The sequence below is a fragment of the Vigna unguiculata genome, chromosome 8 (genome assembly GCF_037176805.1).
Source record: "Vigna unguiculata cultivar grain cowpea cultivar isolate G323 ecotype 2 chromosome 8, ASM3717680v1, whole genome shotgun sequence".
NCBI classification, from domain to species: Eukaryota; Viridiplantae; Streptophyta; class Magnoliopsida; order Fabales; family Fabaceae; genus Vigna; species Vigna unguiculata.
The window spans coordinates 41,802,493-41,830,355 of record NC_140799.1 but is presented as its reverse complement, the minus strand read 5'-3'; the positions used below and the strand labels follow the sequence as shown (position 1 = coordinate 41,830,355).

General features: G+C 31.0%; 5 protein-coding genes across 5 annotated transcripts; 2 read left to right on the top strand and 3 right to left on the bottom strand.

Moving 5' to 3' along the window:
- Nucleotides 1-74: 74 nt before the first annotated feature.
- On the top strand, nt 75-1,911 carry LOC114193815 (protein NOI4-like). The gene is made up of 3 exons (XM_028083758.2): nt 75-875; nt 958-1,143; nt 1,492-1,911. The coding sequence occupies exons 1-3, from the start codon at nt 870-872 to the stop codon at nt 1,531-1,533; spliced, it is 234 nt and encodes a 77-aa protein (XP_027939559.1). The 5' UTR covers nt 75-869; the 3' UTR covers nt 1,534-1,911.
- Nucleotides 1,912-2,422: 511 nt separating this feature from the next.
- On the bottom strand, nt 2,423-4,907 carry LOC114193414 (transmembrane emp24 domain-containing protein p24beta2-like). Its single transcript, XM_028083197.1, has 5 exons — nt 4,665-4,907; nt 4,368-4,580; nt 3,113-3,299; nt 2,916-3,023; nt 2,423-2,728 (listed from the first exon to the last, which is right to left on the bottom strand). Exons 2-5 carry the CDS (start codon nt 4,578-4,580, stop codon nt 2,595-2,597), a joined length of 642 nt encoding a protein of 213 aa, XP_027938998.1. The 5' UTR covers nt 4,665-4,907; the 3' UTR covers nt 2,423-2,594.
- Nucleotides 4,908-6,269: 1,362 nt separating this feature from the next.
- On the bottom strand, nt 6,270-8,036 carry LOC114193513 (caffeic acid 3-O-methyltransferase-like). Its single transcript, XM_028083341.2, has 4 exons — nt 7,896-8,036; nt 7,311-7,729; nt 6,804-7,182; nt 6,270-6,703 (listed from the first exon to the last, which is right to left on the bottom strand). The coding sequence occupies exons 2-4, from the start codon at nt 7,724-7,726 to the stop codon at nt 6,401-6,403; spliced, it is 1,098 nt and encodes a 365-aa protein (XP_027939142.2). The 5' UTR covers nt 7,727-7,729; nt 7,896-8,036; the 3' UTR covers nt 6,270-6,400.
- A 7,504-nt stretch (nt 8,037-15,540) lies between these two features.
- On the top strand, nt 15,541-18,532 carry LOC114194742 (Ypt/Rab-GAP domain of gyp1p superfamily protein). Its single transcript, XM_028085123.2, has 7 exons — nt 15,541-16,311; nt 17,074-17,190; nt 17,322-17,500; nt 17,587-17,680; nt 17,762-17,839; nt 17,977-18,078; nt 18,197-18,532. Exons 1-7 carry the CDS (start codon nt 15,829-15,831, stop codon nt 18,329-18,331), a joined length of 1,188 nt encoding a protein of 395 aa, XP_027940924.1. The 5' UTR covers nt 15,541-15,828; the 3' UTR covers nt 18,332-18,532.
- Nucleotides 18,533-20,177: 1,645 nt separating this feature from the next.
- LOC114195229 (Actin binding Calponin homology (CH) domain-containing protein) lies at nt 20,178-26,455 on the bottom strand. Its single transcript, XM_028085626.2, has 15 exons — nt 26,208-26,455; nt 25,924-26,051; nt 25,663-25,833; nt 25,073-25,311; nt 24,812-24,983; nt 24,660-24,698; nt 24,439-24,507; nt 24,197-24,313; nt 23,633-23,844; nt 23,126-23,284; nt 22,788-22,987; nt 21,787-21,944; nt 21,408-21,504; nt 21,170-21,261; nt 20,178-20,729 (listed from the first exon to the last, which is right to left on the bottom strand). Exons 2-15 carry the CDS (start codon nt 26,008-26,010, stop codon nt 20,526-20,528), a joined length of 2,016 nt encoding a protein of 671 aa, XP_027941427.1. The 5' UTR covers nt 26,011-26,051; nt 26,208-26,455; the 3' UTR covers nt 20,178-20,525.
- Between the last annotated feature and the right edge of the window lie 1,408 nt (nt 26,456-27,863).

The window sequence follows — 27,863 nt, the reverse complement described above, 5'->3', positions numbered from 1 at the left end:
AAAATACAAAAGCATTTTTTGTTTATTTATTGTTAACTGTGTGAAACTAACTTTGCAAACGTAATCTCCTTATAATTGCCAACACAAAAATTCTTTAACTAGAATGACGAACAATAAATGTGAATTAGTATTATATCAACGAATATCTTTAGAATTAATTTTAAACGAATAAGAAAAAAAAAAGTTTATTGTGGTCTTATGTTCGTCGGTTTAATTTAATAATGTAAACTGTTTTTAATATATTTTCATCATTTCTTAAAAAAGTAAAACGAAATGTAAAGGATGAGGTGTAAAAAATCGTAGGGAAGAAATATCTGTTTTTTATTATTATTAATACTGGTATAAGTAGTTTAAAAATAGGTGTACGGATGGATATGTGCTTCTACTTTTCCTTTATAATAATAAAAAAATGTGTTTCAAAAATTAATAATGATTAAAATTAAAACGTAGTTATTAAATTTATATTGAAATGAAAAAAAAATTATAAATAAAGATATATATTTTTAATTTCTTTAATATTGTAACAAATATATAATAAAATAGTTATAACAGTAGCTATGCGCTGACTACTTTCTTGACAAATTTAATAAATGTTGTTATATTATAATTATGAAAGAGAAATATTTTGATGGTTGAGCGCGATTGGCTGGACTTGTGGAAATTGGGCCTCACAAATTTGATTTAAATTGGGCCGGTGTCTCTGTTTTTCTCTGTTCCTTTCTCTTTCTCTGTTTCTCTCATTCTTTCTTCTTTCTCCTTGGAAACACAAAATCAAGGAAAAAGGAAAAGAAGAAAGTGGAAACAAAAACATTACATCAAAAGTATATACATAGATTCAGTTCCAGTGAAATCACATCCTCCCAGCGACCATGGCGGTAACTATACATTTCAATTTCAATTTCATTTTGATTTTGGATTTGATTATGAACATGGATTGCAATGCATGATTTTGTTCAGGAAAATGGTAGACCATTGCCAAAGTTTGGGGAATGGGATGTGAACGATCCATCATCAGCAAATGATTTCTCTGTAATCTTCAACAAAGCCAGGAATGAGAAGAAGTATGGTCCTAAGGTCAGCTTACCACCTAAGCGTTGCCATTCAAACTACAATCCTCGTGACGCTCTTCGCAAATCCCATTATGTAAGTTTTTCTCTGTTTTTTTTAATGATTCAAGTTGGTATGCAAGCTGTTTGAATAAATTTCTTCCAAAAATCACTCATTAACGAAGATTGTGTATGTTTATGATTATGTCGATGATGATAGATTCATGTAATGCTGACACCATGTCATAAATCTATTCACTTTTTTTAAAATTTTGGACACAGCTTTTTAATTTTTGGTTATTTTCTTCTCAATGCAACAAAAGACAATCTAAAAACACTAGATTAGATATGTAATTGTTGCATTTGATCTTTGGTGTCTCTGTGACATGCGAATGAAATCATGATTTCGAGAAAAAATTGCATTTTATCACGTTTTATTTTGCAGAAAAAATGGTTCTGCTGTATGACCACACCTGCAGAGCCATGAAGAGGCTTTTGAATTCATGACAGTTTAGAAATGACATAGGACTCTGGAGCTTCAGTAAAGCTATGGTGGGTCCTGCTGGAATCATCTTTGGTCATATATATGCGTACGTAGTGTACATTGTGGCTTGATTAGGAAACAACTATCGCATTGATACATGCGATTTCTGGGGTGTGTGTTCAAAACTTGTTGGTTTCACACCTCATTTACTTTACATTTTTTTTATCCATTCAAGTTTCCCTCTATTGTTTATGTAAAGAGGAACTTGAGATATTTTTATGTAACTGTATTCTTCTTATTTGTGGACGTGGATGGCATTGTTTGCCATCTCTCTGTCGTCCCATGAAGCAAATAATAATAATACAATATTATACAAAGAAAGCAATCCAAAGACTCTATCTATTTGTATTTTGAGTTTCATGACTAAAAAGAAGTCAAGGAAAAAATGGACCATCCTTTTCTGAAATTTGAAAATCGATTTTACCCTGATGCAGATCATTGTTAACCAATTTTCCTAAGTTTGATTGAAAAATACGTACTGGGAGTGTAAAGATTAAAAAAGATATACCTATCCTCAGTTAAAATTAAATTTACACAGCAATTTGACTCAAAATGATGAATAATGTACCTTGCTTGGCACATACTCTGACAATTTAGAAAGTGTAAATTATCCTTTCATCAACAATCGAGAAAATTTCCTGCCATGTTATCGAAACTTGGTATGTCAATGGTAAATCCTAATTGTTCTCCTGGTTATATTAAGCGATAAAAAGTTCTTAAATGCTGATATGAGTGAGAGTTGAGTTAAATATGCTGCAATTGCCATAAAGTACATAACAATTTCTCTAACGCCATAGCAGCTTAAGCAGGGTAAATAAAGTGAAGAAGTATGGGAAATGAAATGAACTATAATTAACATTAAATAACACATCTTTCCACAGGTATTATAAGTAGAGGTGAACAACTAGTTATATAAATATCCAAGTGGTGAAAACAGAAGAAAAAAAAGTTTGAAATATCATTGTTGTCTGTAATGTTACAGGTTCTGAAAACATTTGGAAGCTCTAAACTCTTGAGGTACCCAATTTTCGTTCAAACAATCGCTGTAGAAGGTAGACTTGAATCGCACTAGCCCCAATCAGTGCTGCTGATTCAAAAATTGCCTTGTGTACTGCTCTTCGGCTCATTGCATCGTTCACTGCATACATATTCCAAACATAAGTCAACGTTAATAACAGAAGAAAACAAGACTAACTAAGATGCTTAGTTTGTTGGTTTTGTTTTTAAGGTTTTTATCCTTAACAGAATCATATGTTTAACTGATGAACATGAAACATTGTATTCAATCGTAAGATAAACGTAAAAAGTAAACCTTAAATAATTACCTATTGCTTGGCGATCAGTCTGAGCCTCTAACCAATGCTGTTCAAACTGAATGTTGTATAGAGCCTCCTCCAACTTTCCTATTTGCTCGAGCAATGGGGTAAAATGCTCTGCATAAAAGTCACAAAAGTTTCAACAAAGATTCTCTCGTTTACACTGAGAAAAATATAGAAAGTGGACTTCATAGAAGAGACATTACCATCTTTTGCATGCTGCTCAAAGTAAGAGAAGTGACCGACATGTACATCAAAATCGATAGTTTCATGATAAGGAGACTTGTTGGTGAAGCAGAACTTATGGACCCCTGATTTGTGAGCCACGAAGTCAAACTTGTCACTTGTCTTGTCCCGAAAATCTTGAATTTGCTCACCAGAGGGACCCTTTACCTGAAATTCTTACATTGTGGTGCAATGAGATTCCAACACATGATCGTGTAGTAGGGTACCAAGGAAAAGGAAAATGAACATATTTTAAAAGAAAAGCTATTCCTATCAATTGTGTATGCAGAATCTGGATTAGTACAGCTGCTACAGATATAAATATTCAAAGATTGTAGAACATACAATTGCAAATGTAAAAGGTGATACATATAAATAGCTACATACAATTCACAACATCTCTATGATTACAAGTACTCGTTGTTACTAAGATAAAAAAATTAACTCTTTTGCACCGTATACTATATCCTAACCGTGGATAACTTTTTGCCATAACACCCTCCAAATACTTCAGCATGGGCAGTGAATAAAAGTTCCCAGAATGGGGTTTATGTTTAATAACAGATCATAAGATCTTGAAACAAAAAAAAGTATCGTGGTTGTGCTGAAGAAAAACACAGAAATGTTCTTCTGCCACCTTAGGTAGAAAAGAGAGAGGTACAAAATAAACTTAGATTCACAACACAAATGAATAAAACCATCAATTTCGTCTCTCAAGTATTACTCCCTCTATTAAGAGCGTATTCAAGTAAAAAATAAAACTATAATGCATAAGTAATCCCTCTATTAAACATATTTAACCTCTAATTTGATGTATTTTTGTGAATTTGAAGGACTTCTTATTCTTTGGGAAAACTAAGACTTAGGAAATTACGTAGATGGAATTTATTTTTTGCATTAGGGACATTCAGGAGAGAAGGTAATATTTCAAGGATGAAATTGATGGTTGTTCCAACATAAAACCCTAAACCAACAGCCAACAGCAGGTACGCGTAAGAGAAAACAATGGTTGTTGGTTTTGACGTTGTATTCAAGTGCCTATGGTTCTATTCCCTTGCCTCATCGGAATTTTGAAACAAATTCCCCTAAATTATAAACAGCAAATAGCGTATAAACAAACGCCGAGTAATTGCGATTCTCATTCAGAGTTATACGAAACACAAAATTAAGGCAAAACAAAAATATTATCGGTTTCACAAAAGAAGATCGAGCGAGAGACAAAAAAAAATAACATACCACGAGATCGACACCTTCTTCGCCGTAATGCCAGGGAGAATCAGCCTTAATAACAACGAAAGAAACATGAACGGTATCACCCTCGTACTTGACATCATGGGAGAAACACTCGTCCCTGTCTATCACAAATCGAATACCTTCTGACCTCTGCAAATTCCACAATGCCCCAATTAACACGAACACCAAAGCATGCCTCAACGATGATAATCTCATCTGCCAAACGATAGGTTAGTTTAGATATTCATCTCAAAATCACGGATCCACCAAATCAAAACATCATAACACAGACAAAAATACCTTTGTGAGCGTCTCTTCTCGGAAATTTGACGAAAAATATGAAACACGACACACAGCGGCTGATTTTTAATCTCAACGTGCTTTCTGAAACTGCAAACGGCGTCGTTGTACAACCTTTCTCTTTTCTCCACGTTTCAGTCTGTGATTGGAGAGTTTTGGTCACTCGTCCAATTAAATATCGACACGTAAGATGGGTTTCAAACTAGTAACTCCCCTCGGCCTCGTGTGCAAACAAAACCATCCTAAGATGAGTTCGGAAGCTCTCTGTATGCTTTGTGGTAGATCACCAATTTGGTTCAGATCAGATATAAATATAATAATAATTATTATTATATCAATAATAAACAATTATTTTTATCAGTGTAAATGAAGAAATTTTTTATTTTTGTATAATATCTTTATCATATATTGATATTCACAATTCATTTTTTTTCCGTAAAGTAAAGGAATCATAACATGTAATCTTACAAAAATCATAGCTTGTTAACATTATGGACCTGGTTAAGGCACTAGTCAAAATAAAAGATTATGTGTAAAATTAAATTTTGTAATTATTTAAAAAATATTTTAATGTAATAAATAATATTTTCATTCAATTATTTGTTTTTAAAATTATATGTTTTTATTATATAATGAGTTTTTGATTTTGTATAATTATAATATGGTGAAATTAAGTAACTAAGGTGATAGTGCGAACGATAACTTAAACAAGTACACTAATAACAATCATGGATCAGAAATATTCCAATTGATATTTATGTAGATTTATTTATAACTACATTTTTCGTTCAATCAATTATTAGCTATTCAAATCATTCTATTTTTTATAGAAATTTATAGTCTAATTGCATGTTTAGGAATGATAGACTTTTAAAAGATTTAGTTGTTTTCCATACAAAAAAAATTGTTTGTATTTTCTGTTTTGATTTTGAATAAAATTTTAAATTTGTAAAAAGATTTTCATAAAAAAAAACGTTAATTTTATAAATCTGAAAATTTATGGGCTCTGATTTATTTTTTTCAATTTCATATATACTGTTTTCCTGGTAAAAGTTTATTATTTCCCTCCTAATGAAATTAACTGTTTCTAAATCACTTATACCAAAGTTATGTTGAAATAATTCGATTTTGATAATGATCACAATACATATATTATAGATTTGAATTTATAATATTGAACTTGTTTTAAATCTTATTTTATCTAAATCAAATAAGATTATTAAAAGAAAAAAAATTGAATTTTTAATTCTTTGTTCAAGAACTATAAATATATTTATCCTATTTTTATATATTTAGATTTTTATCTTATAGTTAATTCACTTATTATTAACATGAACTAAAATAAATATAAGACCTAATAAAATTATATTATTTTATTCATTTTGATCCCTTAATTAGTATATTTTTCGTAATATTATTTTTTTTAGCATAGAAAATTAAAAGAAAAATACAAAAGACTAAAATTAAATTGACTAATTTTATACACTAAAATCAATTATTTCAAATTCTACAAATAGAAAGATATCTTTTTACGAAAACCAAAATCAAAACTTAATTATATATTTAAGTTTTTAGAAAGAATTTGTAACAAACATAAATGTAACATTCAAATCCAGGATAATTAACATTTTATAATTGATAATGTATGATTATAACATCTTTATTGATTTGTCATCATATAAACAAAGGAAACATATGAAACCTTTGTAGCCCACAAATTATTGAAAACATAAATACTAAGCCTTTTTAAGGAACTCCATAACGTAAGTATTGAAAACGCAACATGCTATTCTGAAACCATGGAATCCAGCTCCTTTAGCCAAAGCCTCGTACTCTTTCTCTGTTCTCTCTTTCCCATTTGGACTGTGACACAACATCACAATATCCATTTGAAACTCACACTTTGAAGCTAACTTAGAATCTGGTGTTTCTGGAATAAGCCCTTCAACCAAAATCACCTTTCCAGTGTCAGGAACAGAATCATAACACTTCTTCAACAGTTTCAAGCATTGCTCGTCACTCCAGTCATGACATACCCACTACATAAAAAAGAAAAATTGAATTTTCATTAAATGTGTTCATAAACAAATGGACAAAGATGTTACGTACAAGAAAAAGATTCAAATTTTAATAACACACCTTCATGAAAATGGCGTCAGCTTTTGGAACACTCACGAACATGTCTCCACCTACATGTTCCACACCTGTGTAAGGTGGAGCTTCTTTAATGACGTGGGGTAAGTCAAAATTAACACACTTCATGGTGGATGAATACTTGGAAGCAATCATGCTGATGATAGCACCGGTTCCACCGCCAACATCGACCAAAGATCCAACACCCTCAAATCCTTCGTAGGTGTCGAGAATTTTCTTCATTGTGATGCTAGAGCAATCAGACAAACCCTTATTGAAAAGCCCGTTAAATCTTGGATTTGCGTCATGGAACTCAAACAGATTCATTCCATAAGCATTCTGAAATGGAAATCCACTCTCCTCAACTGATTCTGTCAACTTGTACCTGCAACAAACAACACTGTCCTTTAAACCCTCTATCTGAGAACTCACTAATTACATAAAAAAACATTCTTTGACCTCATATTTAACTCATGTTGTTTGTTTCCCTCAACACATGTTAATAAAATATACCACATTTCCTTGAGGACTTTGTCTTGTTCCATGAGAAAGTAAGCAGCCACAGACACGCCATCTTCATTGTTGACCAAGTATTTGGCTTTCGGGTGAAGACCGTAGAACCTTTCAGCCTCATCACCGTCATGGAATTGAACTGTGAGGATGTTGTAGCTAACCAAAAGGCGAAACATGCGGTCCAACATAGCAGGTGCATAAGGGTTCTTTATATTTGGGATCTGAGACGCTATCTGAGAAGGAGAAAGGAAAGTTCCAGGACCAGCCTTTGCTATGGTTTCTAAGATGCCAAGTTCCAGAGCTGATTTCAGAACCATGGGAACAGCAGAAGCACCAGCTAGTTCCATGGCGAATAGATAAGCTTCTTCATCAGATACTACCTCTGCACTTCCCTCTTTCATGCTTTTCTCTGCCATACACTGTTTCAGCCATATACTCATTCAGTTTCAACTCTTTCAAAACATTAGATAGTTTCATGATGACTCAGAATCAGAAATCACACAGTAAAAAGGAACACTAATAAAATATTCAGTATTTGTGACTTAGACACAATGAAAGAATTGGAGAAGCTTAGTGAAATCAAACCTGAGAAAGGTTGAAGATGGAGTTGAAGGTGAAAGATCAAACACAGCTGGGTCCAGAGTGAGTTAATAGATGAAAGGTAGTGAGCACTACACAATTTATAATGCTTTTGGCTTTTATTGTTGGAATAAATTTCTGTCAAATACATTTTAGCAATTATTTATTTTAAAGTTTAAGATCAAAATATTTAAAAAATTTAAACATAAATAAATTTGGAATTTAGAATAAAAATTCAAAAACTAAAAATATATTAATCATAATTTCGATCATTTCATCGTCAAATAGGTACAATCATGATGTAATCTTATCATCTAATATCGATTGAACTAAGAAGAGACGTAGGGATTGCTATAGTATTAGTTAGGACCCTTACCCAACCATATAGTCATATGTTAAAATTCAACAATAATTAATGTTAGGACACGTGTTGAGATATATTGCGAGAATAAATATATCTCGTGTAATAAAAAATTTCAAAGTAAAATTTAATTTCCATTAAATAAGTAGTTCCTTGTATATATATATAGCAACATAAAAGTGGGACGGAAGAACAAGCAATGATTATATCTCAAAATTCAATGATTATCAAAATTCATATACAAATATTTTTGTTTGTTATGATAATATAGTATACCTATATATAAGCATTATTTTTGTTTTATTTACAAATCAAATTTACCACATGTTGATGCAAAGAGTTACATCAATATTATAAAGATAGATATGAATGCATTTAAATGGTTAAAGAAGTTTGAGAAATTATAATGGATTAATTGTTGAAGTTCATATCTTTGACATATAATGATGGATTATTATGAGGTAGGTATGCTCAAAATCGAAGTGATATATGATATTAAATAATATTGGTGACACATTCAATGCATATAATATACAAGTCGCAAGAGATAAGCCTCAGAAGCTACTGTTTTGACCTTTGTAAAGAAAATTAGTTTTTTTCATAATCTTGTTAAACAATTGATAATCCACTTCTAGAAGCAATATGATTATTACAGAAATAAACTTTTATATTTATAACAAATTTAAATAAGAAATCTAAAATAAATGTTTTTAAATTTATTAAATCTCAAAATATCATGATCATTCTCTAAAAAATTTCATAAATTGATATGATTAGCGTTGAAAAAAGGAAAATCAAAGTTACCAAAAAAACAACTATAAAAAAATTGAACAAAGTTTAGCTGTTGGGCATATAATAACGAGATATCTTTTTTCCCTTCCTATAACTAATCATTAGAAATTTAACATGTTCAATTGTTTTTAATCATACTGATTTCTTTAATCAATTTTTTTCTAACATTAATAAATAAACGGAAACAAAAAAATTGAAGATACGGGAACAAATGAGAGCAACTATGGGCTCAACTTTGGGTTTTTAAATATTGTTTGGGCCTTGGGAGCCACAGAGGCCATACACTTATTTTCAGAAATTATTCAAAAAAAATATGACTCCACTTAATCTAATTCAATTAAGACGACAGGTCGGAGATTATATTATATCTGACAAAAAATATTAAATTTAACAATGTAATGTTTAAATTTAGTCAAATTCAAGTTACGTGTTAAAATAATAAAATTAAGTCTAACTTAATTTTACAAATTTGTTTATAATATACAATTTGTATTTATTATATTTATATATTTTAAACATGACATTACATTAATAACTGATTCAAAAGTATATAGGTGATTCAATAAACTTAATTAACAATAAATGTCGTTAAGAAATATTTTAACCAGGATTTTGATATTATGTGAATAAATAAATTTTAAGTGTAATTCAACAATAAAAATTGACTTATCTTTTAGTTTATTTTATTGATATGAGATCTCGAAATATGCCAATAAGTTAAGTTAATATTCTTTAGTTATAGATAATAATTAAAAACATAAGTGACGTCTTGGTTTCTAAGAATCCATTTTCTTTTCTTCTTTTTTTTCTGCACAGGCTACTTATTTTAATTTTCTAAATTTTAGTGTCACGCCAATTTAAATATTAAAAAAATGGTAAAGATAAATGAATTGTAAACTTAAATTTACGAGTCAAATATTGATTTCATATAATTCTTTTATTTCCTTTTCATAACATTAAATATATTAAATTTTAAAAAATGGATAGTTACTCTTCATAAATTCGGTGAAGTTGTGAAATATACCTTTTTTTTTCTCCTCGTAGCTTTTTTGTGAGTTTTGATAGCGAGTTTTTTTATTAAATAAAATAATAATAATAATAATAATAATAATAATAATAATGACATAGCACGTGAAGGTGAACCGTCGTTATCTTTGTGGCAAAGGATGTAGGTTGGTATCATCACTCTCTACTTGTTTCCTTTTATTTGTTTTTTTCTTTTCCTTATTCCGTAAACTAATGTTTATTTTAACCCAAGAGTACGAGAAATACTACAAAACCATACTAATTAATACTAATGTTTTTCATAAGTATTTTTGGATAGAAAAGTAAAAAAAAAAATATAAATTAAAATTAACTTATTTATATGTTAATTTGTAAATGTTATTTCAACTAATTTTTTCTATTCTTATTTTCTAACCTTTTAATAGATTAATTTTAATTTTGTATAAGTTTTTTATTTTCTGAAATTCATAAATTTTAATTGAGAATACCTATGAAAATAAAATGAATACTCATTAATCATCGTTACTCCTGAATGCACTCTTAAAATGTAAAAAAGAATAAAATAAAATTGTGGATGAAAGAGATGGCCACGAACCGGTGAAGAACGGCTTAAATATCTGATTCCAGAAGAAAGTGGGTCCTACATTGACGTCAACCGGCCGGTTCGGCCCAATGTAAAAAATGGAGCCGGCCCATTAACAAGAACGAAGAATTAATCTAATGTACTCTTTTCTATTAAATAATATTTAGCTTACTACATAATTTTTTAGCATAATTTTATAAATAATTCACACCGTTAACCAATACAAAACATTGTTAATATAATTAATAATTAAAATATATGATATATAATAATTTACTATTAAATAGCGGTATACAATCTCCATATTTTTTTATATAATTTAAATATTATGTGCATATGGGTAAAACAAATTGAATGAGGTTGCTTGAAACTTTTGAGGTTATCCATAACTTTGAGAATAAGCATAGTCTCAGCCACAGGTGATTTCTTCCATTTGGCGGTAGTGAAAGGATGGGCCTACCTAACGGGCCCAAACGGGCCCCACCTTATATCAGTTTTGCTCAAATCCAAACAATCATTTTGTGGGCCATAAAACAGTAACGTAACTGCGAAACACATGTCAACAAAAAATGTGTGCTCACCTTTCCCCTTTTATAAATTTGCGTTCACTTTTACCCATTAATATGATTGAAGAAATAAATCAAATGCGTTTTTTTTTTTTTTTATCGCCAAAATCAAATGCGTGAAAAGCATGAGAATTATTATTTCGTTGGGTAAAAAATTTTTTTTTCTGAAGAAACAAATCATGATGAAGAGAAACCATGTAGACCAAGCAAAGTAGACAAAAAAGAAGGCACCATTACAAAAAAATACTTTATGGTGTAAAAACTGTATTATTAAGTGTTGTTTATTGGATATTTTTAATATAAATTTTATTTTATTTTATTGATAATTATATTTGTTTCATTTTTTATATTAAACTAGTTTTTTTTTATATATTGGATATTCTCTTATTAGTTTTGTGATATGTATCAGAATATTTTTAACGAAGTTTAAAATAAAACAAAACCATACATTTATGTCAACTTTTTAATTATGTTTAGTTATAATATTAAAAGAAGAAAACTAAACAGTGTTATATCTATATCTAAAATTCAAATAACAATAAAAATAAATTTTCTTCTAATATTTTTTCTCTCTCTCTCTATATATATTTTTTACCAAAAACTCTAAAAACATATATGTTGTTTTACTCATTTTCGATTGTTTTTCCTAAATCAAATATAAACGGATTTTTACTTTAAAAAAACAAATTTCCGGCATGCACTTTAGTTAATAATATATATATATATATATATATATATATATATATATATATATTCTAATTATTATATTTTTTAGTTAAATATATTTTTCTCCCTTAACAAATTAAAACTAATTTATCTTTTGAAATTTTTGATTAATTTAGTTATCCATCTTTATAAATTTGTGGATTTACTCCTTCTACCTACATCTTATTAAGTGTATTTGACATTTTAAACTTATTTCTGGATTAACATTACAACATAAATGTGTTAAACGGTGTAAATAACTGAAATACTACCATAAAACATTTTTAAAATGTAAAATAAACTTAAAAAAATTTAATGAAAAGATTAAATCTACACATTTTTTAAATTTGATAACTAAATACTTAGTTTCAAATAGAGACCGGTTCAAAATTACATAAAAATTTATTTAACCTTATATTTGTTTGTAGTTCCTTATATACTTTTTTAATACTTAATGTTTTTACATTAAATATCTAATCAATCATTTTAATTTAATTGAATTTTTAGCGTGCATGTAGATTAATGTGTTTGTTAAATCATCTCAAATTTTACACTCTCTTTTATTTGAAACAAGTATTAGCATTAATCCTTTTGTATGATATGTAATATATGTTATGATAAAAAAAAAAATATTGAGAAAGAAAAAAAGTAAAATCTAAAAGTACTTTAGAAACTTAGACTAATATTAAACTAAAAATAGATAATGTATTAATAATTTGATTGTTTTTTTTTTTTTTTGAATTTGAGGTTAAGCACCACATAGTCATTGGCACGACTATGGCACTTAAAAATTGAAAATAAATTGTGAACACTGTGCACGTTCTGCGAAATCGTAATCAACAATCCTTGTAACGTGATGCATTCAAATTTTGAACTATTCTTTCTTACTAATCATCCTTTTGACTTTATAATAAAATCTAATTACTGATAATTAAGTGCATGGTTATTTTAATGAGTGACCAAAAGTAAACGTTACTTTCACCACAAGCTAATTTCAATTAATTACTAATTCACTCAATTTTTCTTTCATCTTTTAATAATAAATTTAAATTCTCAACATAAAGTTATAAACGTGATAATAGATTCAGACTTCGCTCTCATTTTCATTTTGATTATGCCTTTAATTCCTCTTAATACCAAGAGTTTGACCAAAGACATTTGATTTCATTTTACTACATTAAGATTTTTTTTTAAACTCTAACAAAATAAAAAGATAAAAAGTTTTCAATTGTGGATTCAAACACATTAAAATACACGGAGCTACACATGATTTATTATTATTAGTATTATTTGGTATTATAGTGTTGAGTTTAGTGTTGACAGTTGAAAAATCCTTTTACAAATCTTTAATTCAAATTTTCCTAATTTCATGATAATTTAAACGATAAGTTAAAAATTGCGTTGTACTCTATTAAACTGTATTATACTTCACTCATAATGAAATATTAGAAAGATATATATATATATATATATATATATATATATATATATATATATATATATATATATATATATATATATATATATTCACATAAAATATACTTTAATACCACTGAATACCTTCATAAATACATACATATAATGATTGACAATGAATAGTTATACATTTTTCTATCCATTTTATTTTGTAACAATTTTTTTCTTGCATAAAATCGCACGTTATTTTTCTTTGACCATTTTCACTAATGAATAATCCTTTAACTTAATTAATGCATACTGCGCGTTTTTTCTGTTGTATAAACTGGGAGTAAATTAAAATGAACATTAAATTTAAGATATGAATTCCTTAATTTGTTTTTATCTATAATTCTGGATTTAGTGACCCTAAAATTCATATTCATGATGGCAAAATAATGTTTTATGGGACATAAAATCTACTGTGATAAAAATGGATAGTTTAATGAATATAAATGAAGTAGTTGATTTTTTTTTTCTATGTATTTATTAACGTGATAATAATAGAGGTGAAAAATGAGGTATCCCCATATGTGGTGTCTACCTATTAATTTGGGGGCACGAAGGAGTAGTAGGTATTCACATGTAAACATGATTTGCAACTTCTTAAACACTCCTTAATTATACATAAATAAGTGGTTTTATTTTCAGTATAATTATGTATTTAAAAACATATATTTTAAAAATTTTTCTATAAACATGTAATATAATTACGTAAAAAAAAATAAAGTTAATTATTTTTTTAGTTCTTGACTTATAATAAACTTTTTATTTTCGTTTTTATCTCAATATACATATATAATAGAATCAAAAGAAACAAAAATCAAAACTACAACGTTATAATTTAGGGATCAAAATTTAACTAAAATAATAATAAAAGATAATAAAAAACTTATACATCTCGCAAACATCAAATGAAAAAAAAAAAACTCAATATTTCCAAGTTTTTATATAAAAATTATAAATGCGCATACTAAAAATACACGTAACAATGTACTAATAAATCAAAAGTAATTTTTTATTTACCTGGTCATCTTGCTACATAACAGCGATTTAAAGTAATTAAGAGTATTAAATAGTAAGAGATCACCAAACTATTTGGTCTTTGTACGATTAACCCTATAGTGAAACAAAATAGGAAAAAGAAACATCATTAAATACACTTACATTTTTATTATTTATACGACTTAAATAGATTTTCTACGAGTACATCATCATTACTATATTTGAGATACATAAACAATTTATATAGTCAAATTTTAATTTCATTAAAAAAACTGATTTAATATAGTTAATGATGTATATATCTTTCTACACATCCTTATATTCTCTGACGAAAACAATTAATAAAAATATATTCAATTGCTTGAAGTACACTATACAATCAACACTTACCATAAAAACTAAAAATATCGTAAATAATTTAGATATATTGATTTAATATTAAAAATACAAAATTCTAGAGGATACAATTATGCGACACAGAAGTCTAAGAAAAAGACACTAGACATTATCTCCTAAATTTGAAAAGTGCTCCAGAATCACTGAACGTGTCCAAAACATTTTTTTTCATCAATGATGCATTTTAATCCATTCACCTAATGAAAGTTATAATAATAATAATAATATATTATTATTATTTTTATAATAAATATAATATATGAAAAGTGAAATTTAAATGAGTGAGAAAAATGAAAGAAGAGAAAGATGAGAGCGAGCGTTTGTAGCAGAGGCGAGAGACAGCGACCAGCTCAGATCGGCATCCCTATTTCTCCGTTCTATTTTTACATTCTTTCTATGCAACAATTTTCCCTAAATTCCAGCCTTTTATTCTTCTTCTTCTCTTTCTAATCTTTTCTTTGTTCATCTTATTACCATTTCAAGACCTAACCTTTTCTAACCATTCCTTTCTCTTATCTTGCATTCATCTTAAAGATCTCTAATTTCCCTCATTTTTCCCTTTTTTTTTTCTTTATTTTTTTTTTCTATGTTCTTTCCCACCTCTGTCTTCCTGGGTCTCATCTTATCTCTCTTTTCTTGAATATTCAACCCCCCCCTTTTTTTTTTCTTTTTTTTTTCTGTCCACAATTCACATTTGTAAAGCGTTTTTCAATAGACACACCCAAGATATTTGAGCTCCATACATCAAAGGCTCAAGCTTCCTCCAGGATGCAGAAAGGGTCTTTCAAAGGTTCTCCCTTTTCTTATAATTTCTGACTCCAACCCTTGTTTCCCCAAATTTTGTTGCACCCATTTTGTTTCTGACAACTTTGCGGCGTCTCCTCACCTAATCTCAAGCACCCAGGTCCTAGGAATGGACCTTTTCACGGTTTCAGACTAGTGGGTAATTTTTGTTATTTGACGAGGTCCTTTCTTTTCCCAATACATAAACCAACCTAGTCTGAACACCGAAGCGAAGCCAAGCCCAGCCCTTTGTTGTGGCCGTTTTTTCTTGATCTGACACAAGAAAACATGTATGGGACCAAAAGCAAAATTGACCTTGCCTTTGAATACCAATCTCAGGTAGCAGTTTTGAGGCCGAGCATCCATTCCAGGAGGGCAAATCTGACTGTGAAATTCCAAGACCTTTATGGATTCACGGTGGAAGGGAATGTGGATGATGTGAATGTGTTGAATGAGGTAAGGGAGAAGGTGAGGCAACAGGGAAGAGTTTGGTGGGCATTGGAGGCCAGCAAGGGGGCAAATTGGTATTTGCATACGACCATCGGGCAAAGCAGTGCCCTTACATCATCCTTAAAATTCTCAGCTTTGACCAATGCTATCACGTTGAAGAAGTTGATCAGGAAGGGTATACCCCCTGTTCTTAGGCCTAAGATTTGGTTTTCCTTGTCAGGGGCAGCCAAGAAAAAGTCCACCGTGCCTGACAGTTATTATGATGATTTGACCAAAGCTGTGGATGGGAAGGTCACCCCTGCTACCCGGCAGATAGATCATGTGAGGAGCTCACCCTTTTCTTTTTTATGATCATCGCACACACTTGAGTTTGGTTTTGAATTTGAATGCAAGTTTCTTTGTTATGGTTCTGGGCATCATGGTTCTTCTGTTTTGTTTGGTTGCCTTTTATTCACAAGTGTTTGCAGGTTTGTGGATCATTTTCAAATGAATTTGATGGACTTTGCGTTGTGTCTTCTGACAAAAATTTCAGACAGAATCTTGCTGCAGATTTTTATGAATGATTGTCTGCGTTGCTTTTGTGTTTTTCCCCCTATGAGTAAAATTTTGTATTTATGGATATGATATTGAGAATTAAGGAAGATCTGCAAGAATTGAAGCATTTGTCAGTCCTATGTTTGTAACCTTTACAATTATAGGATCCTTGAGCCCTATTGTATATCCCATTTGAATAATTTACACAAAATTTGGTTGAGGCAAAATGTGGCTTTGAGTAAAAGCTGATCAGAAAAAGATGGGAATTTGTGTGATCCTTGGTATAGTTAAAGATTAGGAATGAAGTTTGTCTAGGGCTGTAGGCTTTGTGTATATTTGTTGGGATGTGGATGCTGTTTATCTACTTAATTAACAATGTTGTGCACTTTATGGTTTTGGAAACGCAGCTGTTATCAGGGTGTTTGATGCAATCCTTAAAATGATGTTTGATTATTGATTTTTGTTTGAGAATAATTTGAACCTGCCCACTTGTTATAATGCTAATTACGTTTATTCTGTTTCTAATCATTCCATAAACACTTTTTGCAGGACCTACCCCGAACCTTCCCTGGCCACCCGTGGCTGGACACTCCTGAGGGGCATGCTGCTCTCAGGCGTGTTCTTGTTGCTTATTCCTTCCGTGATTCTGATGTTGGGTATTGTCAGGTGTGTTTGCTCTGTTCTTTCTTTTGAAGTGGGATTAGATGTTATATGACACAGTTTCACCAACAGCACTTGAAAATATTGAATGCATACATACTTTCTCAAATGTTAACTCTACTATATTACTGCTCCAGGGATTAAATTACGTGGCAGCATTGTTGCTGCTGGTCATGAAGACAGAAGAAGATGCATTTTGGATGCTTGCTGTCTTGTTGGAGAATGTTCTGGTTAATGACTGTTACACAAACAACTTGTCAGGATGCCATGTGGAACAAAGAGTGTTTAAAGATTTACTGGCCAAGAAGTGTCCGAGGTAATCAATTTTACATGTGTTAACTGTGTATGATAAATGTTTGATTCCAAGTATACCTTCTGAAAACTATAGAAATGGAAATGCAGGATTGCGAGCCATTTAGAATCTTTGGAATTTGATGTTTCCCTTGTTGCCACCGAGTGGTTCCTCTGCCTCTTCTCTAAAAGCCTGCCTTCCGAGGTTAGAATAATGCGGCAATAAATTCTACATCAAAAAATGTTAAAAATTGTTCCTCATATTAACACTTCCTCCATGGATCAGACAACTCTTCGCGTGTGGGATGTTATCTTCAACGAGGGTGCTAAGGTTATATTTAACGTGGCCTTGGCAATCTTTAAGGTACCACTAGCGCAACCCTTTTGTTCTTTGTTGGATTTTTTTGGATTAATTATGTTTTTATCTCTAAACTATAAAGCGATTTTGATTTTCGTCACTGTCTCAAACTTTGATCATGTTATGGTGAATCTGAATTGCAGATGAAGGAAGATGAGTTGATTCCAACCCATCATGTTGGAGAAGTAATCAACATTTTGCAGACGACCACGCATCATCTATTTGATCCAGACGATTTATTGACAGTAAGACAAAGTCTCAGTATCTTATTTTGAATGGTATCAGAAGAAGAGAAGCTACAGAGAAGAAGATTGAGACATTTAATAATGCAATTGTTGAATGAAAATTTTGTTGTGTTTTCAGGTGGCATTTGATAAGATAGGATCAATGACAACAAACACGATATCAAAGCAAAGGAAGAAACAAGAACCTGAAGTTATGAAGGAGCTTGATCAGAGGATCAGACGGTTAAATTCCCTTAGAACAGATGGCAAATAGCATTAGCATTGTTGTCTTTATTTTTTTTTTTTGGTACCTTTCGTTACGTTACGCTTCTCTAATTTAAATCTCAAATGGTATCGCCCTCGGGGCATGACACAAGCCCTGTTCTTTTTCAGGATGTTTGTAGGTCATAAGTGTAAATTTCGATATGGACATAATAATCTATCAAGTAAACTTATAATTTCTATCAACATCAAATTTCACCCCTCTTAACTCATTCTCTTTCTTATAATTAAAATCTAAGATAATTGTAATATTTTATGGGAAAGAATCATCTTATGGACCATTGAACATTGGTTGGTTACACGTCGCGAATTAAGTGCTTTATTTAATCAGAATTCTTGATTAAAGGGAATAGTTTTTCTTGCACACAGTAGAAAAAGAAGCTTTAGCAACGCTGAAATGAGGTATGAAAAGGGATTTATTATGACGGTGTGTATGAATAAATGCGATCCCGTGGTTCATGAGTTGGTTGCCATCTTCTGGTTCAATTTCTCCTTTTTTTTCTTCTTAATTTGGGACAATTAAATTGCCTCCTACAGCAAACAAGCTATATATTTTTTCCTAACCTTAAGTAAGATTGCATATCCAAATATTCTAAATCTAAAATATTATCTAAAGAGATGAAATTTACCATTATTCTTTATGGTATAATATAGATGGGTAATCGTATTAAATGATAAAAATAAAATTTTATACGGTGGAGTTGATTGCGACTTTTCATCTAATGACAAGGTTGATAAGCAAAGATGGACTACCATGGGATGAATTTAAATGAAGACATTCGTTTGTGAGTGTAGTTTGAATATAAATGTTAATTTCTTCATTTAAATTTTTGGAGTTTAGAGGTATATATGTTGATGTGTTTGGTTCAACAATCAACATCTGTTCAGTACTTCTGTTCATAATGACGGTCGATGAAAGTTGCAGAGATCAACAAAAGGGTACCCTATTTGTGTTCTTCTAATTATAGCTTTTACATGAGCTAAAAGCACATAATTTTTTAACTATAAATACTAACAACAGAGAAATGAAATAAGGATTTAAAAAAGGTTAAATTTTCAGGAAAATATATTTAAATATTTTCTCTGAATGCAACCTAAATTATTCTGTAATGAAAAATCATTTCACTACAAAGTTATCGGTGAGTTATTTCACTAAGCCTAAGAGGGAGACGTGTTCACTCATGTTATAGTAAGTAGAGTCCATGATCATCTAGGTATAACAAATATGTAAAATCACTAGTTGGGACTGAACTTAAATTTATCATGGAAGGTACTGCAGAAGAAATAGATTTGTATTTGATAGCAATTAAAAATGTGTGAATAGATCATAACTAGGGTAAGAATAGAACACGAAGCCACATAAACTTTATATAGGACTACATCAAGGTTGACTTTGAAACCTTATCTATTTACGTTAGTCTGGAATCAGCATATCCTGCTCTACTTTAATGAGAAAATATAGGGAAGGTTAAACGAACTGAGAGGTTAAGGTTTTTACCAAGTAGAAGACTAAGTACATGGTTGAAGTGAAATGAAGAATTCCTTTGAGATGTTATCTACAATAAAACAGTATTATTCGGAAAATAAAAATGTATTACATGAAGGTGAATTTTAGGCAATGAAAAGTTGGGATGACACTTGTTAAAACAATTGAAATTAGGTTGACTATTGTTGATGCGATGTTTATAGTATTCTGCTGGCTTTGTTGACAACAGAGTTAAGTTATAGGAAAACAAAAAAAGTTGGCACAAAAGGTATTCAATTGTTATACATAGCATGAACCAGCTGTGGTACTCAAATCCCAGACCTGAAAAAAACAGAAAAAAAGCCACAAAAAATAAAGCGAATAAATAATCACTGGGTCTGTTCATCCACTGGAATTGGTATCTGCATACACCGCATTAAAAATAATCTTAGTTGGACGGAAAACAAAAGAATGTCTTCCCCCCCATATTATTATTGGGAAATTTCGCATGCAATTTTCATCAAAGAATATGCCTAAGTACAAAAAAAATCTAAAATAAGAATTTACAATATCCTTATTATCTGAGGTTTTTCATAATAAACAATAAGCTTTCTTTCGAACAGGGAACCGAGAGGTTGGCAACTTCTTTTAGTTCTATAAACAAAATTGTGTTGTGTCCATTCATTCTCCATTGGATATGGTTTTCTTCAACCTTTCTGACTCAAGGAGTGCTGGGATTCTCCGAAGCATCACCATCATCATTAACGGCTAAATTGGATACCTCGTCAGCTACATCTGCTTCGTTTTCACTTTCCATTGGAGTTGCAGGCGTTGCTTCACGGTGGTGGTGGTAGTGGTCTTCAGGTTTCTTCAGGCTCCAATGCATTATGCTAGCAGTTAAAATGAGTATCATCTTCTGGTTGACCTGTTTTGGTTAAATGCAAGATCAGGGAGAGTTGGACATAAAATTTCTGAGTCAAATAAAGGACAGATAAAAAGTCTGGTGAAATCTAGGTAAGCACTAATATAATAAATATGCAAGATTTACTAATGGCCTGCTTTGAAACATTTATGTGGGCAGGAAGCTCAATGAAAAGATATATTTAGATACTAGAAGAAACCTTTTTTCCATAAACATTATTTCTTTGGATAAATGACACGAGCTCTCCGTCGTATACAACAACCAATCAATGGTTGAAACTTACTATTCCAATTTTAAGAATTCAGAAGCATCATGTATCTATATTCCTATAAAAGAATATTTACTGGAGACTGCAACCTAATTAATAAAAAAACTTCCCTTTTCCATGGACAACTCTAGCATAATTACTAACAAAATTATGTTTAAAACACTTAGGGACTTACCTCTATTATGTCTTCAGGTAACAGGAAAATGGAACACCCAAGTTTTCGGGCAACACTGATTATATATGTTGCATTCAACTTCTTATCTTCATCTGTAATTCAAGACAGAATAATTTGAAATTTCCAGTTGTTGCTCATAAGGTAGCATATTCTCATCATATTAATATCAAATATGATTGTTGAGAAATTAAAGAGTTCCAGACAGAATTCTAGAAGCATAAATTCTCAGTTGGCATACCAGTCTCCCCTTTGGTAACAAGACTCCAGTTGACAACCCTTGGCTCCACAGCACTCAAAAGCTCAAGGAAGAAAACACCACTCGAAAGATTCTTATCCTGATGAAGCAGAATACATAAACATTAACAATGATTTGTAGTCCAAATCAAAGCAACCATCGAGTACATTGTTCCTTCATAAAAACTGAACGGCCTTTTTCTTCATTCGAAAGCCTTAATAAAATTACTTAATGCTATTGATAACAGATTCCTGTGATTTTGCTCCAAACACGAGCAGTAAAAACAAATGTCTAACACTGATAATTGTTATAGAGAAATGTAAATTAAGAGTACCAATAATTGTATAATCACACACATAATTCTCAATATATGATTCTATACCTTGAAACTTTCCATTTCGGAAGTTCTTCCTGATTTTTTCACTTTATTGTTTGCCCAGTTTAGAATATCAGCATCGGTAATCTCTTTGCCTTGGGAGTGAGATCTCAAATTTTTCAGAAGTTGAATCATATTATACCTCATCAGCTGCCACAAAAATGCTGGGGACAAAGAAAAAAGAAGATGAATATTCCCTATACATATAGGCACATTTTGAACAAAATAATGACAAATAAAAAATGTTTGAATATCAGAGAAATATCCCATAATATGTTGCTGGCTCAGATAACTTCTTGAAGATTTTGCTTTCAGCTATTAATTTTTTTCTATTGTCGCGACCATCTCTGGTTGCAACAATCCTATTTTATACTGTTCATCTTCTTAAAAAAAAACTAGTTTCCTCCTTAAAATATCATAATAAATGATGAAGTCTCTAAAATCTAATGCCATAATCAATCTTCCTCCGCAAAACTTCAAGCCATTGAACTGAAGCTTCTACCCTTCGCACAACCATTTCTTTGTACAGCACCCACCCCCAAAGCAAACAACAACCCACTTGGCTCCACACCTTCATATCACATTCAAGAGTGAAATCCCAATGACACATTTAAGAGTAAAAACATTTAAATTTTAAACCTATTTGTGTTGTATATTTGAGGGACTTAATCTTAGATTATCTCAATATTTCCATATTTCAAGATTTCTCTATTCTTGTATTAGGTATAACATATATCCTATTTTGAATATAGCATAGATAAGCGCTATAGAGAACATTATGATATTCCTCAGTAATGAATCACAAGAATATATCCTGGCTATTGACAATCTTTAGTTGGCAGAATTACCTAGAGAGAATTGAAGCATAAAATAATGCATTGACCCAACAATATATCCAATGGATGATGACAAAACAGAATTCAAGCAGATGTTAAAGACAGGAAACCCACCACACATTTATAAAAGGTTCTCTACCAATAACAAAAAGGGGATAACATGACACTCACCCACTAAGAGCTTCTTATTCCCTTGTACAAAATCATTGCCAGCAACATTCACTAGTGAAAAGTTTAGGTCCTTCCCAATCTGTATAACTTGGTTGCAATTCTCAACTTTTCGGAACGGCATCTTAATAGGAGGCTTTGTGGCCAGTTTCCAATTGACAGATCCGGGTGAAACCTTGTCAAGAACTTCTAACAGAACCCATCTGCATAAAAGGAAATATGGACAATCACAATCAATAAAGTTTAAGGAAAATATTAAAAGATGACAAAAGTTGAATAAAGAAATGATAAGAAAATAGAAGACGCAGATGATGAGCCAACAGAGCAGTGGAAGAACTTGCCCATTTCTGACATCCTCAAAAACATTATTGACATAAGTGGTAATTCCAAGACTGTTAATCCAGAGTCTGAAGCATCGTTCTTCCTTAGATGTCTCTACATCATCAGTCATCATCTCAGCAAAGGACATTTTCTGACTGTCAACTGTCGTAAGACCATTCCTACAAGAGTACAAGTAACAAAAATGGATTTATTTAAATGAAATTTACAATCTGAATCAGCTTAAGATCCATTCTGTACTGTATACGTCTAACTTAAACATTCACTAACCCTTCCCTAACAAATGAATCAATTAGAGAGATCCATAACCATTACCTGTACTCAAAGGCCTATTTCAGGATAATCATAACAAACAGTGACAATGTTACATGATACATGAGCCACCCCCACCCCCATCACAGAAAGACAGAGGAAAGCATGGGTTATTAGAAGCATATCCCAAAATGTTCTTATTGTATGAATTTTCAATGAAAACATTAGCACATTGCAACCTCTTTAACAAACCATACCTATGCTGGAAAATTTGAGCAACAAATGCAAGATTAAGATTAGGCGATCCCTCCACTATGTCCTTTGGAGTGAGGTATCGCTTGCAATCTAATTTCTCTGCCTGCTCAAGAACCAAGCTAGCCCTTTCTGTTGGATCACTAGTCGTTAAGGCAGATGGGCCAGCCACTTCTGGGGCAAGAGCATTAAGCAAGTACGCATAAGCCTCTCCATCCTGCAAAAAGAAGATATTGCAGACACAATAGACACATGCAATTCGTAATCATATTATATCTCACTATGAAAACATCTGCCAAGCACATAAAAAACTAGGCACAGAATGATTCAGCAATTGGCGTGATGTACAGCTGTATAGTGAATCTTTTCCTTGAAAACTAGTCTATGGTTGTCAAGGCCAACAACAAGAAGTTCCACAGTTTCTTTACTGATTTAAAAGGCACAATAAAGGCAGTGTTGGGTATAGGAAAAAGTTACTAAGGAGGAATACTGAATAATATTTCATCCACGTCCAGAATTATTTCTACGAGAGGAAGTCAGCATGCAAACTTAGTAAGAATTTCCCTCACCTTTAGGTCAGAAGAGAAGTTTGTAACTTGTTTCTCATATCCAGCTTTCTTCAAGTGGAAATTCATCCATTTCAGTAAAACCTTTTCAGGTGCTAAACTGATAAGCTCTTCCACCTCCTGCCAGAATGGTACGATATAATATAGTGGTTTATTTCAATCACATTTCTGACAAGTAAAGGAAAGGAAAAAAACATTGTATTTCGTAAACTACAAACAAAATGAACAATATTATCCAATATCACCTTGTCATCTTCCACTAATTCCACAAGTTGAGGAGTGTTCTTCAGATTGAGATCAGCTAACAATTGAATCTAATGTTGCCATCGTAATGAAAAGTCAATAAACAACAAAGACAGCATAAGTTTACATTGCCTTACCAATGAATAATCAACTCATTCCGGTGTCAACCTCCTTATCTGACTTCCATATTAAGGAAGGAGGGGGAGAAGTTTCAGTAGTTTACCTTAATTACTTGTGAAATCAGACCAAGTATCAGATGGGGCTACAAATAATCAAAGAGGAAAGTTTTGAAAAATAAAATGAGTTAAAGTCGGTTGAATGAAACAAAGGAATCTGGAAACATGAAGAGAAGGACAAAAGAAGGATTAAACCTACTCTTCCTTCAATCAGATCCTGTGTACCAATATTAACCACTGTGCAACCAATAGCCTTGGCCGAATTCAAGCCTAGGGTATGATTTTCATTCCTTTCCCATGGATTAAGAACTTTTTTTGTGTTAATAGCTCGCTCGTCTATGGTCCCAGGAACAGCAACGTTAATAAGCTTGCTGGAGAAATAAAATAAACAACAATGTCAGAGTGGAAGAAAATGGGGACATTTGTTTTTAAATGAGTCCATATTGAGTCATGACACTACCAGAGAAGGACTCCATCTTTTGCAAGATTAAACAATGCATCTGTTGATGGATCAATTGGAAGAAACTGACCCAGGAATTTATCTTCAGCCAAGTAGTTGTTAATATGTGCGACATAAGAAGCTTTCTCAGATTCATTAATGGCATGATGAAAAGTTGTTGTAGCTGTCTTCAAAAATGAAGAAGCGCTTTTTGAACCACCATCTTTAGCTATTGCATGGGCTTGCAGATTTAAATGTGCCTGCCATTCAATGTCACTGATTAAGTTGCTATGTTCAATGTAAATATAAATATAATAAATACCTACAAAATTACTCATATACAAATTAGTATACACCAGCCCACGCAGATATTTAAAACTAAAAAAAAAATAAAATCACAGCTTCGTTTCGTGTTAAGTGCACATACGTGAAGATCCAATAGTCAATTTGAACATCAAATGACATTGTAACAAATATTATCAAAAAATTTCTTCGGGAAATCAATCAAAAGGTCATTCTTACAAACATGTAAAAACTAAATTAAGAAACACATGAACGTATAGGAGCAGAAACCTAGCTTTTAACTTTTCCGGAGGTAAATAAAAACTCACCCTTAAGAAGGACTCGAAATCAATTTCTTCATCCATGTTCTCGTATGACTGTGCGAAAGCAGCCTTAATCTCATCCTCGGTGAAAAGTTCAGAGAAAATCTTCAATTTCTTAAAAATAGCAGGCAAATTTCCGACAGTAACACGTCCCAATTGAGTCCTTTCCGAGACATACTAAAAAGAACGTAATAAACAGAAGGCGCGTTTGAGTCCGAGATTGCGGTTTCGACGAAAAACAATAGAAGAAAGGAAGGATATACAGACCTTGGATTTCAGTGTTCGAAGTTCGACTTGAGTGAACTGGCTCTGAAGCTCTTGATCAGAAACAAGGACGCCGACGAAACTAGACATTTTGACTATGTTGGAGAAAAACTATAAACACCGGAATAACACTGACACGAAAACACACAAAAATGAAACGTTCATAAGCCAATATACATAACGCATTCAAAATCAAATCAAACATGCATGAATATCCATCACACGGATCCAATGGGAGATTGCGACGAGACAGGAAGCGATTGAGAAATGAGAAATGAGAAAAGTACCTAAGAGAGTCACAAAAGAAGAGAGAGATTCAAATGTCTCGTCATCGTTTCTGCACGGAGTTTCTTTCTTCTTCTTTTTCTTCTTCTTTCTTCAGAGAGATAGAGATAGAGAGAGAGGTGTTTGTTTGAATGTCCGAAAGAGGAAATGGGGTTGGGAGAAAAAAACGTGTTGGCGAAAGGACCCGCGAAGACAAAGGGAATGGAACGCAAATAATCAAATCAAACGGAACCCACGCTTTCACTCTCTGCTTTCCTATTTTTCCCTCAATATTAAACGCCAACGACACCTGGCATCACTTCACACTCCTTTTTCCTTCGCTCTTTTAACTTTTCTTTGTTTTCTTTTGTTGCTTTTTCACCAACCAAATATATCTCATCCCCTTCTACTTTTTTTTCCCCTCTTTTCATACTAGTAATAAAAGTAATAGATTAGATACCTTTTTTCAAATATTAAATAATAATAAATTATTTTAATTAATCTCCCATTTTGAACTCTTCAAAATCTTAAATATATTAATACAGAAATTGATTATAGAAATTTGTATTTTCGAGATTGTTTATGTACATTTATTATTTAATAGAAAAAAAAATAATACTTGTCATCATAAAAAATATAACCTCGTACCGACATTTATTTCGCTTTCCTTAATATATACTTCAACACTTGACAATTCGCACGTTTATCTTTGAGGCTAAGGTATCAAGTAAATATACAAAACAAAACTTGTTTGAATATATATATTTTTTTTCGAAAACTATATAGAAACACGGAACATCAATCCGAAAACTTAGTATTTTTTAAAAAAAGTATGTTTTTATCTCTCAAATTTCAGAAAATTTTAAAATTAGTTCTTTTTCAAAATTTTATATTAATATAGTCATTTATTTTAAAAAATACGTAGAATTTTGAAAAATTTATTTGACATTTTAAACGCATTTTATGATAATATTTGAGTTAATATTGAAATGAAAATATGTTAAACGATGTAAACAATTAAAATACTATCATGAAATGTGCTTAAAATGTAAGATAAACTTAACAAAATTTGGTTAAAAAGACTAAATTCACGTATTGTTAAAAATGAATGATTAAATTAGTCAAAATTTTTGAAGAGAGACTAATTTTAAATTTAATTAAAACTTGATGAATAAAAACATATTTAACATTTTTTTTTATATGATGTTAAACTACAAAGCATGTTATAGGCAATAGGCAAGGAAGATAGTTGAAAAAAAATACTGATAAACTTATTGCGTAGTTGCATTAAACCTCTTGATACATTATGATCCAACCTTCTAAGTATCTCGTCGCTTTCACATTAACTCTAACATACCATTATTGACATTTTTTATTTTCAAACGAAATTACTCTTAGTAAACTTTCAAACAAAACACTTTTGTTTTTTACAGAAAAGAGTATTACTTAATTTAGTTTTTTTTTATAATATAAAAAATCATTTATTTTTAAACAAACCTTCGTTAGCCTTTACAGCCAAATCAAGAGAAAAATGGACCGATGTGAGTTTTTACCACTTTTCCCATACATATAAAACAAATATTTCAGTTTTAAAGTTGTTTTTTCAAATTCTTTCATCCCAAATCAACCATTCAAACATGTGTAACTCTTACAGTGAATTTAGGTAGATAATTAGAATA